The sequence below is a fragment of the Poecilia reticulata genome, linkage group LG1, assembly GCF_000633615.1.
Source record: "Poecilia reticulata strain Guanapo linkage group LG1, Guppy_female_1.0+MT, whole genome shotgun sequence".
NCBI classification, from domain to species: domain Eukaryota; kingdom Metazoa; phylum Chordata; class Actinopteri; order Cyprinodontiformes; family Poeciliidae; genus Poecilia; species Poecilia reticulata.
The window spans coordinates 4,127,875-4,144,560 of NC_024331.1; the positions used below are offsets into that span (position 1 = coordinate 4,127,875).

At 39.1% G+C, this 16,686-nt stretch overlaps 1 protein-coding gene across 1 annotated transcript; it reads left to right on the forward strand.

Annotated features, from left to right (window-relative positions):
- Nucleotides 1–1,530: 1,530 nt before the first annotated feature.
- Nucleotides 1,531–16,453, forward strand: gaa2 (alpha glucosidase 2). The gene is made up of 21 exons (XM_008436697.2): nt 1,531–1,691; nt 2,168–2,278; nt 2,851–3,414; nt 4,381–4,526; nt 5,454–5,619; nt 5,806–5,902; nt 7,164–7,283; nt 7,458–7,576; nt 8,568–8,699; nt 8,774–8,884; nt 9,494–9,607; nt 10,742–10,826; nt 10,901–11,018; nt 11,105–11,238; nt 12,247–12,398; nt 12,974–13,122; nt 13,208–13,349; nt 13,435–13,533; nt 14,619–14,783; nt 14,914–15,060; nt 15,357–16,453. The coding sequence occupies exons 2-21, from the start codon at nt 2,183–2,185 to the stop codon at nt 15,417–15,419; spliced, it is 2,919 nt and encodes a 972-aa protein (XP_008434919.1). The 5' UTR covers nt 1,531–1,691; nt 2,168–2,182; the 3' UTR covers nt 15,420–16,453.
- Nucleotides 16,454–16,686: the final 233 nt, after the last annotated feature.

Sequence of the window (16,686 nt, forward strand, 5' to 3'; positions counted from 1 at the left end):
TTATTTTGAACACGTCTGTAATTTTCTACAACTAACACGCTCAAAATCAGCTCTCACCGCAAACGCAGTTTCATGTTGCAAAGTCTCATTGATTCTAATTTACTGTCTTCTTGTGTTCAGATTAGTCGGTGATTCCACTTTGTCCAAACAATGCTTCTCATATCATTAATTTTGAATGTGAACATGGAACAGATAAGTATATTTGTTGGGTCTTACAGTGGACATTAGCTCATTTAGTTTTTAAAATGAAAAATTAATACATTTTTTAAATGTTGTTTTTAAAAAGAATAAGCTCGAATGTTTTCAATACAATAAGGACCAAACATGTATGTGACATGAAACGTGTTCTTTTATTCTTATTTAATTAATTTCATCTGTATAAGAAAATGCGTCATTATTACGTGTGTCTTTAAAATTATGAAACATGGAGAGAGCACACTCTCCATGTTCAGACTGGAGTCGAAATGATATCCAGATAACGTATCTGGATATCAAGAATCCAGATATGTTTGTGTTAAGAAGGCAAACGATTGTCCTGTGTGTCACATACTCTTTCTAACAGTTAAACAATTTTGTGAAATGCTTCAAATTTGCTCTGTAACGTTGATTCGCGTCTATCAAAACAGCCAACCAACCATTAACAGAATACTATCACCAAAAGGATGCATTATCCAAAGAGGAAAGGATTTTTATGCTGTGTTGATGGTGGATATATTTACTGATGTAGCTGTATCAGATGTGTTGCCTTACAATAAAAGTATTTAAAATTGCATTGTGCTCCTGTTTGACTGTGTAAAGTACTATAGTCAAATGTGAAAGAATCAGATGAAAACATTAAAAATACTTGCACAAACACTTAGTATTTTGGACACATTGAGAAATGTAACATTTTTAGGCAGGTTTGCAGGGTGAGAACACGTCATTTACTATTTTGTATTCTGGGTTTTCTTTGTAATCTCAAAACTACTTATTTTTTGTTTTTGTTTAACTTTGTTGACTTATTAAAAAGCTGCTCATTGACAAATAGTAGTAATAGTAATAGTAAATCATTATTTCTAGGATATTTTAACACAAATACATTACCAGAGGTGTCAAACTCCAGTCCTCAAGTGCTTCTGTCCTACAGTTTTTAGATGTGCCACAGGTACAAAACGCTGGAATGAAATGGCTTAATTACCTCCTCCTTGTGTAGAGGCCTGCTAATGACCTAATTATTCTATTCAGGTGTGGTGCAGAAGCGGCAAATCTAAAAGTTGCAGGGCAGTGGCCCTCCAGGACTGGAGTGTGACACCTGTGCATTAAACAATACTTAATTATTTGGTGGGTATTTGAATGAAGTGTACAAGTTGCATCTGAACGCACCACGGTCTTAAAATGCCACCATGAGCTACATAGAACATTTTTATACAGACAAAATTCCCTTTAAAATTATGAACTATTCGTCACTATGTAAACGGAAATAACAATGTCGACCTAAACATGATATTCTCTTTTTTAAGTTAACAACCATAAACCGGAAGTTAAAAATATTCCGAGGGATATTGAATGCAGCTTCCAGATAAACAGACGTGCAACATGCAGACAGGGGACGAGTCTGTGAGTGCAGGGAAACACTTTGTAATGCTGACATTTGTTTAAAGCAGAAGCTGCTTTGGCTGCTGTATTTTGTGCCTGAGAAGTTCAAAGTTCAGGTAAGAACCTAATAATACGACGCTACTTCCAGCTAAAGCTACAATATTAGCTAAAATGATTCTGCTGCTGAAGTTAGCCAACATTAAAATACACCGAAAGCTACCTATTGGCACACTTTAGTCTTCGGTATCTGTTTGCTGCGTTTATAGCGGTAATGCTTGAACATTCCTGGCTATTAGTATCAGTAGCGACATTTCTCTTTGTTTTTTAACCTCCATAACAACAGCTACTAGACATGAGAAAGTATACGCAGTACATGAAAGCAATTTTACACTTGTCTTTTTACTTCACATATTACATTCGCTTTTAACAAATTATGCAATTTATTAATCACAAGAAAGGGACCAGCTGTAAATAAAAGTTTGAATAAGTAGTTTTAAAGCATTAGGTTTTCGACAATGCTTCATTTTTGTTGGCTGTCGGATCATGTGACCATCCTAAACGGCATTTGTTTTTGTCCAACTCTGTGTGACAGACTAACATTATAGCAATGGTGTCTTATAAGAGGCTGAATCCAGAAAACGTTCAGTTTTCTGGTGCACTTTTATCAGAAGAGCATCATCGTCCAGCTCAGGAAGATGTGGCCGTGAGTTCATTTTTTACTTGCATTTTTGTGATTATTTGCTTGGACTCCCTGTTAAGTGTAAACTCCGAAAACAGAAGTTGGTCTCTTTCTTTGTTGTGTTTATCTACACGTAGACGAGTTCTGTTTGCAAATATGAATTTTTAAGGAGCAGATATTGCCAGGGCTATTGCACAAACAAGCATTATTTTAAATGACAGCTTGGTGTAGTAATTTAAATGTTTTATTTTTGAACTTATCCTGTCTGGCAGTTTGTCATTCAGAACTGTTGTCTGAGGGTTAAGGTGAGCCCCAACAGATTTACTGTCTCAAGAGAAGCTTTACAGCTTTTACCAAGATGCTCCACTTGCTATAGATATGTAAAACTTAACAAGAACTTTGAGTTCATTTTAAATGCAACAGACAGAGATGAAAAAGAAGGCGAAAAAGGCAAGGAATAGGTTCAAAAGTAGAGGAGAGAACAGAAGTCACCACTCTTGAAGTCTGCCTCTAAACCTGAGGAAAGGGAGAAAACGAAACTGAAAAACCACAACAACAAGCCACTGGATTAACTTATTTTCTTGAACTCTTCTCAGGTGCCACAGCCAGACAGCACCTCTCTGCTCCCCAGAAGGCTGTCATGCTCAATCACCAAAGTTGTGCTGATACTCGGCAGCCTGCTGCTGGTCCTGTTCGGGGGCTGGTTGCTGCACACCATATACTGGCTGCGCACCACATCCGTCCAGGCGCACAGGCCACCGCCGCCAGCGCCAGGGCAGGCTCTAGGCCCCGTGTTACAAGCGGACATGAATGACACTGTGGCCGCTGCACGTTCCAAAGCTTGCAGTGCTATCCCAGAGGCGTGGAGGTTCGATTGCTACCCCGAGAAAGCGGTGGTTGTGACCCGGGAGCTGTGTGAGGCCAGGAGCTGCTGCTTCATCCCTGCTTCTGGTTCAACTAGAGGCAGATCTAGGAAAAACGGTATCCCGTGGTGTTTCTATCCTCCTGACTTCCCCTCATACTCCTTGGTGTCATCAAAAAACGCGTCGATGGGACTCAAAGGTACCCTGGTAAAAGATGTGAAGACTTACTACCCTGGAGACATTCTCACTCTAGAGATGGAGATAAGACACGAAACGGACACACGCCTGCGTGTCAGGGTGAGTACAGGAGCAGTTTTAGTCTTCCAAACCTGCTCTGGTGATTCCTGGGTAGTGGAACATGTCGTATAAGATCTAGGGATCTTTGTTCTGGAGGAGATCCTGAGAAGTTTTTGGGACATCGTTGGTTTTATGAAGGCAAAGCTTGAAGAGATGAAGAACATGTTAAAGGAGGAGGTCATTAAGTTTGCCTCTTTTTGTATTGCAAAACAATATCTGTTTGACTTTCTAAATCAATGTAGACTTTGTTCTGAACTGCAGTTGATGGAGCAAACTTTAGGTATCACGCAGACTGATACTCACCATTTATCTAAAAGAGGTTGCAAAGATGGTTCAAAGTTTGAACGATGCCCTGTGATGCTACTGTGTCTGTTCCTTGTGTAATAAGATAATCAGCTTAAAGTAGATAATACCCCAGCGTCACTTTTGATACGCACGTCATGATGCTGTAACGTGATTTGATCTCTGGCTAATAGCAGCTGACCTGAATTCATTTGGACAAGTCAAAAAATGTTATGCCACGAGCTTCACAACACAAAGATGGCTAACGGAGGCGCCACAGAATTTATTTATTTTTACCGATGATGGTTCCCTTGCTTGTAGTAGAAAGATGTCATTTGACTGAGCTTGTTGGAAAAGGAAGTTTGTGAAGCTAGCAAGCTAAACAGCTAGCAAGCCACAGAGCTAGCAAGCTAAACAGCTAGCAACAGCCTGTTGATATTTGCTCATAGTGATGTAAACGTTTTTCAGTTGCATTAAATGGCTACATTAGATTAATCGGATTAAGTAAAAGTACTACAACCAATATTAATGTAACAGAGCCTCAATGTAAAAAATAATCCAAACTAACTCTGTCCCCACAGCCACCATCTGTGCTATTCAGATGCTCTGTCTGCAATAATGAAGAATCAATATTTTTCTACAAACTTATGTGAACTTTTTTTTTTTTTTTTTACTGAATTGCAGATAACAGACCCCTCCAGCTCACGCTTTGAGGTCCCACTCTCTGTCCCCACTGCCACCAAGAAAGCAGAAAACCCCGAATACGTCGTAGAGTTTTCAAAGCAGCCTTTTGGCCTCGTGGTGAAGAGGAAGTCTACAGGAACTGTGCTGTGAGTCTGACCTTAAAATATTTCTTTTTTTTTTTTTTTTTTCCTTTCATTTTTATTTATCAACACCTTTGTTTTGCTAGGTTATCATGAATTCCCTCCATCTTGTGCTGAGAACGTGAACTAAACAAAATAGGTTTTGTTTTTGCAAGATTTAAATCCAGGATGCATTCTTGGTTTGCTTCTATTAAGAGTGTTGGTCTAGCCACTGGCCTCATGGATATTGCAACAATAAATTTTTAGGATATTTTAAATGACATTATGCAGACATTCAACAATAAAAACAGCGTAAACACTTAGGTGTTTTTTTGTTGTTTTTTTTTAATTAAAGTTTTGATATGTTTCAACATGCTAGATGTATATGAATGCACCATTAAAGCACTGCTGGTGGGAAACCGCTTCCTGTTAGTGTTATCACATCTCATGTTCATATTCTGCTTGACTTCGTTTCAAGTAGGGCTGAAACATTAAAAGAAAATTGAATTAATGATTAACTAATTTAGTTGCTGATTAATCAGTAACTGGGGTATAAAGACTAAAATAAAGGCAATTTGCTGAAACCGCCCCCAACATATTCAGAGCAGTAATTAAGGCAAAACTGTATAAAAAAGTATATATTTAGTATTTAAGATAAAAACGCATATGTACGAGTGGCCTAGTTTTAGCTTTACCTACTTCAGATTTCTTGAAGGAATGCTACATCATTGCATTTTAGGCAAAAACGTGTTTTTTTTTTTTTATATTAAAAAATATTAATTGAAGAATCTTTAGAACGTGCCATTTTTAAAAAGTGGATTGATCATCAGAATAACTGATTAATCTATTACTAAAATAATAGTTAGTTGCAACCCCTTCTACAAGATCTCTATGCTTTTATAAAATCAACCTCCACCAAGTAATGAATGTTGTTTTTTTTTTTTCCTCCATTAGCCTGAACACCACAGTGGCGCCGCTCTTCTACGCTGATCAGTTCCTCCAGTTCTCCACCGCCCTGCCCAGTCAGTTCATTTATGGCCTGGGTGAACACCGCTCCACCTTTCTGCACAACATCCAGTGGAACACACTCACCATGTGGGCCAGGGATGTTCCTCCCATGGTAAACATGCTAATCGTTGCTTTGTTTGTTTCTCATCACTACGGCAGCCTAGTCTTTGATCAAGGTAGCACAAATAATGATTTATGGGCTTTGTTTTATTATTCTAACGATGCCTCCATGAGTTTGGCTCTTGTTTAAATGATGAGGCTGAAGTTGTTGTTTTTTTTTTTTTCCCCTGGTTTGTAGGAACAGACGAACCTCTACGGTGTTCATCCATTTTATCTGGCGATGGAGGACGATGGGGATGCACACGGCTTCTTCCTCCTGAACAGCAACGCCATGGGTCAGATATACCCACACTTAGATCTACAGTACTACTTGCAGTACACACAGCAGTGAAAAGCAGAGTTTTGCAACAGTGTGAATGATTCCTGCTGACAAAATTAAATCCTAGAAAAGCGGAAGTTTGTTTTTCATGTGATTCAACCTCAACTTCCCAGTGTTGTTAAAAAGCATCGCCTCTAAATTTGACATGTAATCATTTATTTGTTTGGGATCATTCCAATTACTGCAAAGCAGGCATAAAATTGAAAATGATTCAAATTGTTCTTCAGGCAGATTTTTTATGTCTATTCCTCTTCTAAATATGAGCCATTGCTCAGAGTAATAATCACATTATTTCAATTATTACTTTACAAAAAAATGGCTACCGGTTCCAAGTTGACATGTTGATGCACAAATCTTATTAGGAATGGCTAATAATAATACTTGTTGGACTTTTACCAATGGATTTTAACTGTTTTCTAATTAATTTATGATTAAAATTAAGCGCACAAGCTCAAATATCTACGGACACAAGCCAACATGCGAGGAAATTTAAATGAACTGCTTTAAATTGGCTTGTGTCCATTTCAAAGTTGCATAAATAATTATGTAACTTTTACAAATTTTATTTCAAAAAAAAAAAAAATTGTGGCTCTTTGACAGTGAAATCTGTGGAAAAAATAGAACTGCTCCGCCTTCTTGCAGTGCTACAGTTGACTTTTTTTTTTTTATTCCACCGCTCACAACCAATCAGAGGCAGGGGAGGGTCTCGGCGCTGTCAATCAACCTCTTGTAGTCGCTACTAAATGTGCTAATGGCAGAGAAACGACTTGACGGTCTAAGAAAACGGTTGACGTCAATCATCAGTGGCTATGCTAACTAGCATTAGCATTCATGGAAAACTAGTTGTCCTCCTTCATTAATTCAACCACCTTGTACAATTTCTACTATGTTTAAAGTTGCCAGGATTTCTAGCCATAGAATTAAGTCTGCCAGTTCAGCAGATGAGTGGTCAAATTTTTCCATCTGAGGGACGTGTGCATCCAGTTCTTGTTTTTAAAATTCAGTCTTATTTGTTGTCCATTGATCACCCTATTAGAACAAAAAACAATTCAGATGTATAATTAAGAGCCTAAAAATAATGACATTTAAGTTCATTTTGAGGTTATGACTGTGCAGTTGCAGCTTGTTATATTTGCTGCAGATTTGTAAACAAAGGCTTTGTTTTCAGCTTCAAGCTGCTTTTTTTTTTTCTTTTTTTTTTGTTTTTGTTTGATCAGATGTGGCCCTCCAGCCAGGCCCTGCCCTCACCTGGCGTACCATCGGAGGAATCCTGGACTTCTACGTGTTCCTCGGTCCGGATCCTGGGTCAGTCGTTCAGCAGTACGTGGAGGTCATAGGTCAGTGAGTGTGCTTTGATGAAGACTGAAACGACATGTAGCTGGTCGTCTGGAACACTGAAAGAAAAAGATGGAACGGCGACGACTTGCAAAAACTGAAAGAAATGGTGAAATGTATCACTTTGAGATCCGTTTGTTTTCTGATATCTCTTCCCTCAACTGATTTTCTCACAGGACAGCCAGCCATGCCAATCTACTGGGCCTTAGGGTACCACCTCTGTCGCTGGGGCTACAAGACCAGCAATGCCACCTGGGAAGTTGTCAGGAGAATGAGGAATTATGGGATACCGCAGGTGAATATTCATTGATACCAGTCATTACTTTTTGCTGCTGCTGTTGAAATTGTTACGCAACAACAAAGGCCAAAAGTAATTCTCAAACACAAGCCTTCTTTGTACTGTCAGATGTCCTTTGTTTTGTTTTTTTACATAAAGCTCAGACTGTTTCTATAAAACACAAAATAGAAAATTTCTAGTTTCTCTTAATTTCAGTTATAGTAATTTAAAACTTTTTTGGAAGATTTAAAATCTACTGTTCAGCATATTTGTCCATTGTGTTTTTTTTTTTTTTTTTTAGGTAAAATTTTCAGTTATTTATGTCACGAATTTGACATTTCCTTTCTCAGTGTGCAAGAAAGCACAACAAAATCTAAAATTGCAGCTCTTGAAATTAGAGCTAAATAAAAATATGGTAAAAACAAATAGAAACAGTAGGGATGTTATGTTCAAGATATTGGAAACATTGCAGTTGATATGTATTGTTATTGTACTAAGAATATTGTGATTATTCAGGATATAGATGAAGCTGCAGTGGTCAGAGCGGTTAATTGAAATGAACATGTTAAAGTCCAGGCCAAAAATGATTTATTAATTCATTCGTGGCATGCTCACTGCAAAGTGTGGTGGAGGATCTCTAATGCTGTGGGACTTTTTCTCCAACAGCTGTGGGAGATTTGTAGGAGTTCATCATGAACTCTCCTTTTTTATACCTGCATCAGAAATGGTGTGTGTGTGTGTGTGTGTGTGTGTATGTATGTATATATATATATATATATATAAAGTGTGCATATATAGTCACACTTCTCAGTATTTTTTTTCTGTGTTCTTCAGTTGCCAATTGTTGCCAAATTCACTGTTGAATCACCAGGGCATTTTGAATAAAGACCTTTGTTGGGTCACCAGCATAATGATCCAAAACAGCTGATTATGGTGCATTGGACACATAATCTTCAGAGTTGTATATTATTCATAACCACTCGAGTTTGTTTGGGCTGTCTGTTTCCAGGACGTCCAGTGGAATGACATCGACTACATGGACCAAGCCAAAGACTTCACCTTTGACCCGATGAACTTCAACACTCTTCCGGACTTGGTGCTGGACCTCCACGCTCACAACCAGACCTACGTTATGATAATGGTCCGTAGAAGAGCTCATTCGCCATGGATCCGATTGGAAGCGTGTGTCTAACCGGGTTCTTTTTCCGCCTGCAGGACCCAGGAATCAGCAGCACACAGCCGGAGGGCTCCTACTGGCCCTTCGACGAGGGACTAAAGCGAGGAGTCTTCATCAAGGACGCTGAAGGGAAGACTCTAATTGGGAAGGTGAGAGAGGAGCCGCATTGCGACATCAGCTGGTCACGTCTCCACTCGTGGTTCTCACAAGACCGGATCACACGCTCACACCGTTTCTGCAAGATGAGAAGCTGTCGCTGGAGGTTTAGACACGCGGTTTAATGCCGTGATGGCTGTTCCTCCAAGATTAGATTTAGGTGTGTGAGACTTCCAGTGCGTTACATTAGGACAGCAGCATCAGTTTTAAATACCGGGCTTGATGAGAGGTGTTTGTTTAAAGGGGCAGTATTATGTAAAGTCAACTTTTTGAGCTTTACATCATGTTATAATGTTGTTCCCTAACCAAAAAGACACCTGGAGTGTTGTTTTGATTCTTTTCATGTTTGAAAAATCCTTTAATCTCCCGTGGCAACCATTCAGCTGTGCAAAACGCCTGGGTGGACCTAGCTCCGCCTTCGAGGATGAAGCCCCTCCTCAGAGCCGCAGATTCCAAGTTTACAATCAGTGACCTGATGGACCTGCTCTACTCATCATAGAGCAGTTATTTCCTTAGTTGTGGTCTGGTTGGCATGATTTTTGTTGTTTTTTTTTTTATTTTTAATCCCTACAGATGTTTCTTCTTCTCTGCTTTCCTTGTAGGTGTGGCCTGGTCTGACAGCATTTCCAGACTTCTCAGATGAGGCGACGTATGAATGGTGGTATGAAAACCTGCAAAGGTTTCATGAGAAGGTCCCATTTGATGGATTGTGGATTGTAAGTAAAACCAACCAATATGTCATTTTAAATTGAAACATTATATTAATGGGTTTGTAGTTATACTGTTTGAACTTGTTCATATTTTGTAATGTTTTAGCAAAGGCCATTTGCTCCTTGTAAGCATTTTTTTCTACCCTACTAATAATTGGTTAATCCAAATAGTAATCCACAGATCAGACCTACACTATACTGATAAGTCTATCAGAAAGAGCTAAGCTTGTTAGCAATATTACTTCAGCTGCAGATGCATCCTTGGTCTCGAACAATCAAGCGTACACTAAAGGAATATTATGTTACTGCATTCTAGGGGTGCGTTCACACTGCAGTCTGAAGTGACCCAATTCCGTTTTTTTTAAAAATGTAATTTGACCTGTATCTGATCTTTTCATGGCAGTGTGAACAGCACAGGTCGGATTCTTTTTCAAATGTGACCCATATCCAACACGTATCCGATTCAAATGTGAACTAACGTTCAGGTCTCATTCATCTGACCTGAATGTCACTGATTCTCAACAAATCTCACTATTCTGCATCCTGATGCGCACAAGCGGGAAGAAAAACAACTATGACAGATTATAATGAGGATTAAATTGTTAATATGCTGCTCCGGTTGGACAACAACTTCAAATATGTAAGCTAAGCTCCACCGTTAGCCTCCATGTTTGCTTCAGCAAACACTGAGCACTTCTTTTTATGGCGGTTGGCAGAACGCTGACGCTATTGCGCCCTCTACTGCGCATGCGAGACACTTTCAGGCCGTTTGCCTGTTCACACTGGAGAACGCATATAGGTCGCATTTACTGGCGGTGAGAACGACCCCGGCAAAAAATCGGAACTGGGTCACTTCAGGTTGCAGTGTGAACGTACCCTAGGAATTAAAATGTTTGTTTATTTTTTCTTATTTGTCTGTTTGCATTTTTAAACTGATTTCTAATATTCTGTAAAAATAAGCTCAAATGGTTAAATAAAAAAAAAACTTGTAGATTGTCAGTTGTTTTTTTTTATCTGATTGTCATAACAATTGATTACTAAAATAATTAGTTGCAACCCTACTCTGTTACAGAGATTCACAATAAAATATGATAGTCTGAGGTTCTATTGTGACTAAACATTGTTCTTGTTTTGCTTTAGGACATGAACGAGCCATCAAACTTCCTGGACGGATCTACTGTTGGCTGTCCGTCAAACAGTCTGGAAAATCCTCCTTACACACCAGGTAGAAGACGACAAACAAACGTCCTCCAGCATACGAGCCGTCCATACACCGTTGTACAATCTGTTTTGTTTCAGGTGTGCTGGGAGGTTTGCTCAGATCTAAAACTGTATGCGCCTCTGCACAGCAGAAACTGTCAACACATTATAACCTGCACAGTCTCTATGGACTCATGGAAGCTAAAGCCACTGCAAGGTCTGGACTTAACATTCGGAGCAGGGAAGTTACAACATACACTTTTCATCTCTTGATCTCTTGTTTTCTTTTTGCATCTTGTTCAGTGCTCTGAAGAGGATTTTGGCAAAGAGACCGTTTGTGATCTCTCGCTCCACGTTCCCCAGTCATGGCTCATATTCAGGTCACTGGCTAGGAGACAACAGGAGCCACTGGAAGGACCTTTACACCTCCATCGCTGGTTAGTCGCATTTCCTTACATTTACAAGAGTATCATGATGTGTTGCTGTAAAGGACAAACGTCTTCCTCACCTTCACTGTCAGCCATATTACTGCATATTTCTGGTGAATAATTAAAACGGAAGTTCATTTTTCCTTCAAAATTTGAAACTTGCACCATTGGGTCATGTGAATGACGACATATTAGGGGAATTATAGATATAAAAATTTTTAAAAAGGAGTAAGTTCCCACCAAAAATTTCAGAAAGTTTGAGATAAATCTCAGAAATGTTCTAGAAAAAGCTTGGATTGTTTCTGAGCTTGAAAAGTCAAAGATTTGCTTGAAAGATGATCAGAAATTTATTAGAAAGATGGTGGAAATTTCTGAGCTTTGGAACTCAAATTTCTGAGATTATTCTAAAAATTTGAGTTTTTTTTTTTTTTTTTTTTTTTTTTTTTGCAGAAATTTACTTTTTTTTTAATCTACCACAGCCCTGACACGCAGCATGTTTTGAAAATGCAATTTCACCACCAGATGGCACTAAATTCCACACTCCTTTTTCTATCAATAAAATTTTTTCTATGGCACATTTCAGCAGAAAGGCATTTCAAAGTGCTTTACATAATTACAATAAAATCGGCATGTGACTGTGAATAAACGGTTAGAAAGACAAAGAATTATTTTTTCTTTTAAACAGAAAAAAAAAAGATAAAAACATTAAAACCCGCACCCCTTGTAGGACTTCAGTTAAACGTCTCACACCCCAGAGTTTTAGTTAAGATGTCATTTAACAAGGATTTTCACACCCCTAGATATAGATTCGTTTAACTGGGACGTTTTCTGGGGGAGGGGGTTTACATAGACGGTATGAAAGAGAAATAAAAAGAAGTTAATAACTAGATGAAAAGTAAAGACATCATCAACCTGCACTCTAAACCTAATTTAGCCATAAGCAACAGGTGGGTTTTAAGTTGAGATTTCTTCGTTGTTCCTTTTGTACTTATTTTTATTTCTCTTCATTTACACCAGGTATGTTGACGTTTAACCTTCTGGGCATCCCGTTGGTAGGAGCAGACATCTGCGGCTTCAGCGAGGAGCCACAGGAGGAGCTGTGTGTCCGCTGGACTCAGCTGGGAGCTTTTTATCCCTTCGCACGAAACCACAACTCTCTTGACATGACTGTAAGGATGAATGAAGCTGGCTTTGCTTTGGTAAAAATCAGGTGTATAATGATGGATATCTAAACAGAATTTTAGCAAAACACTCAATGCTCCAGATAATATTTCAGCGATTAAATTTAACAATAAATTGGTTTAACAGGCTATATTTATTGTTATGCAACGAAAGCAAAGTTTTCATTTCAGATAGGAAAAAAAAAAGCGTGTGGTTGGTTAAAATGACAGATGGCCTTCAAATCTGAGTCTGTAGAATAGAGAAGTCGAGTTACTTCTGGTTGATGGCATTGCAACAGTTTAATCTTCCTGGGTGTCCAGTTTGCATCTGCTGGGTGTGTTTACTCATCCATCTAATGAAACATAACACAATACGAGAAACTGTAGAAAAAAACATTGTCTGCTTCTTTGTTTTTCTTCTTGCTTCTTTCTTTTCCTGTTTCTACTTCTATTTTTTTCTTTTTCCTCATTTTTCTTCTCTTGAATTTTATTTTTTTCCATTTTCTTTGTTTCCATCCTTTTCTCATTTATGTATATATTTTTGTAAAAGTGACAAATATATGAATAACGTTTTGTTTTTTCAGCCTCAGGATCCGACCGCTTTCAGCCCGTCGGCCCGTACGGCCATGAAACAGGCTCTGCTGCTGCGTTACTCCTTCTTTCCGTTCCTCTACACCCTCTTTCATCACGCTCACGTTAAAGGGCACACTGTAGCTCGGCCGCTCATGTTTGAGTGAGAACAACTTTTCGCTTTTCTTAATATTTACCTTACCCGTGTACTGAACTCTGATTGACCCGTGGCCCTGTGCAACCACCAGGTTTCCCAAAGACGTAAAAACTTACGGCATCGACAGTCAGTTTCTCTGGGGGAGGAGCTTGTTGGTGACTCCAGTGTTGGAGCCTGGAGTGGACTACGTGGTCGGGTACTTCCCAGAAGGCCTGTGGTATGACTTCTACACTGTAAGTCTGCTTATCATAAACATTAGTAAACGGTGATTACATAAAGGGTAATAACTCGCCTCTGCTCATCCCGTTTTACTTCCAGGGCGACTCTGTGAGCAGCAAAGGGGAAGAACTTCGCCTCAGTGCACCAATGGATAAAATCAACCTGCATCTGCGTCAGGGCTCCATTATTCCAACACAGGTGAGGCTCTTTAGTTGGACTTACTGTGTTTTCCTCACCGTTTAGGGCAGGGGTCCCCAAACTTTTTCCTGTGAGGGCCACATAACTTTTCCCTTCTCTGGTGGGGGGCCGGAGTCAGTTTGTAACAGAAAGTGTGACGATTGCAGGAGTGCCTAAATGTATTGTTTTCCAGAAAGCACAATCAAATAACCTTCTCTGGGTTCTTCACAGAAAAAAATCAAGGAAATAACACTATTTATGAAATAAATACCATATTTTCCAGACTATAAGCCGTCTAGGTTTTCCACAACGATGCAGCAGCAGCAGAGGGGGGCGGACACTCAAAATTTGAGTCATAACGGGTCAATTAATATCACATTTATTACGTTTGAAAAAGAAAAAGTTGCCAAGTTTAGATTTAACTGAACTAATTACGGTAGTTTCCGAACGGTAACTAACAGTAAAAGTGCTGATCCTTCGTGTTGCTACTAGCATGTGCTAAATGAAAATGGGTGCTTTCTTCTCTAGATTTAAACAGCAGCTTGCATCCATTATAGTTGCACTACTGCCATCTATTGGATCCTAATATCTATTCCTCAAATTCTCATAACGATCCCAGTATTTTAAAAAAAATTAATTTTCCCCTTAATGCTATTTAACTGATCGACATTCTCAAATTTCAATTCCCTATTAAAACCTAATTCCGTTTTTATGGGCACTTTGATTTCCAATTTTGACTTTCAATGATTCACTTCCCACTAAAGAGCCCCCTGGTGGTTGAAGAAAAATCTACATATAAGCCGCATGGTTCAAAGCCTAGGAAAAAAGTAGCGGCTTATAGTCTGGAAATGTGGTGTATTGGGGGAGGGGGGGGAATCTAAACGCTCTCTAGTATTGTTCAGGAGGGGGCCGGACTAAATGTGGAGGTGGGCCGGATCCGGCCCGCGGGCCATAGTTTGGGGACCACTGGTCTAAAAGATCTTCCCATTTGTCCTATTAGTCTCTGTCGCTCAGTCCGTTCATCCATTCACCCTATAAACATGTGAGAAAGTTGCAGAAACCTTCCTCTGATCATATTTCTGTTTCTTTTTAAATCTTCTGCTCAGGAGCCCAATGTGACTCTGTGGATCAGTAGCGGTCAGCCGCTGCACCTGGTCTCTGCTCTGTCTGACGACGGTTCGGCCAGCGGCGATCTGTTCTGGGACGACGGTGAAACCATCGACACCTACGAGACGGAGCGGTACACATACGTTGTGTTCAGCGTCTCTCAGGTGCAGAGTTTTTCCACCACTTTGGTCTAACTTTGTCAGAAGTTTCATTTGCATGACATTGTCCAGGTTTGATTTAAAGGAAGTGAATCGGCTGCAGTGAGTCTTAGTTGTCGCTGATTTCGTTTTCTAGAACACGATGACGTCCAGCGTGCTGCACAGCGACCAGGAAGGCTCGTTCCTCAGCATCGACTCGGCCTCGTTCTATGGGGTGAAGCAGAAGCCGAGCGCGGTGCTGGTGAATTCCCACAAGTTTCCCTTCATCTACAGAGACAACCAGGTGAACTCTGGGGTTACGGGGAAGGTCATGTTGATGCCTGCGGCTGTTTAGGGATATGTGGCCAACGTTTACTTCAGCATTCTCATTTATGATCCTGATTAGACTCTCAATTTACTTTGGAAACCATCTCAACCACTTGATAAATTTCAAGTAGAAATGCTCAATTTAAACTAAGCTCGCAAAACAATGAAGCGCACTCCACAGACTGAGTTTCTTAAAATAATACATGCTCTTTTTGATTTGAAATCCTGTTGAGTTATTTTTCATATTTGTCTCTGTTTTCACTCCCCCTGCAGGTCTTGTCAGTAGCGAGCCTGGGTCTCAGACTCACCCAGAACTTCACCATCAGCTGGATGTAACGATCAGATCCAGGAGTTTAACACAGTACTGTGATTCATCCATTTAAATCGAAGACACTGGACATGTATATAATAAAAAAACTAAACATGCCTGTAACTGACACTTCATTGTATGGGGTTTGATTTTTGCTTGATGCTTGTAAACTACTCACCCAGCTCTGAGGGTCAGCCACTGGAGGGCAGTCTTTTCAAACATAACAAGCCTGTTTTTTGGATGTGGTCCCAAATGTTCAGGTCAGACCCCAACTTTGGGTTATAAAACGGAATGCGGGGATCCTAGAAATGATTGCACGTGTCATAATTTACTAACATTCTCAGAATAGATTTAAAAACTTGTCATAAATGGGTAAAAAAAAAAAAAAATCAGGCTGTTTTTTGCTGTATTTATGCTTTTCACAGAATTGTATGAAGTCGGAAACCAAAAGTTTGGAATTTGCTGATGCAAAAATGTTTTTTTTTTTTTTTTTTTTTGTGATAGTCGGAGGTGAAATTGACATGAGTTACTGTGCGCTTTGATTTAAACAAGTTTTAGCTCAAAGCATTTATGTTTTACACACCAATCTACAAACTAGTTTGTGAACACTGTTTTTATTAAAACTATTCTAAATTATAGCTTAATCTAAACTAAGAGGAACTTTTTGGGAACGAAATGTGCAATAAAAACTGGAGGATCATCTTACAATGTGATGAATCTCCATATAGTTAAGATTTTCAGTGCAAATGAAGTTGCATGAGGATTTATATTTTTGCACTGTTGCAGCTGCAGTATTTTAAAGTTAGGAAAGAGGTGCCTTATAATGAATGTGTTTTTTTTTTTCTTAAGTTTTATCAGTTTTTACCACTTGCTAGAAGCCGGAGTGCGGTCGAGCAGAAAGTTGATTTGAAAAATGTTTTTTCTTGACTGGATGCAGTTTGAGATTCAAATTCAGCGACGCTAATTGACATTTAAGTGACTTTAATGCTCATCTGAGTTTTGGTCTCACATTTCCGTGTTTTAGTTTTGCAACGGCATCAATTAAAAGTATTTTACGAAATTGTTTTGTTTTCATTTCCTTTCTCTTCTCGGAAACCAGAAATTAAATGGTTTAAAACAGAAAAAGCCATAAAAGATAAACAAATGGAACTCTTACTTTAGCTTCAAAAGGCTGCTTTTTTTTCTTTAGTAAATGTTATGAATTTATTCTATCAAGGCCTTTCTAAATATGGAAGGGTTCGACTTGGATTGTCGTTTTAATTCTTTTCTTGCATTTCTGTTTTTAGAAATGCA

Excerpts from the sequence above, each read along its gene's own strand:
- gaa2 (XM_008436697.2), top strand. The coding sequence starts at position 2,183 with ATGGTGTCTTATAAGAGGCTGAATCCAGAAAACGTTCAGTTTTCTGGT. Across the intron at positions 5,903-7,163 it reads CCTGAACAGCAACGCCATGG|ATGTGGCCCTCCAGCCAGGC; the intron begins GTCAGATATACC and ends TTGTTTGATCAG. Across the intron at positions 10,827-10,900 it reads AAATCCTCCTTACACACCAG|GTGTGCTGGGAGGTTTGCTC; the intron begins GTAGAAGACGAC and ends GTTTTGTTTCAG.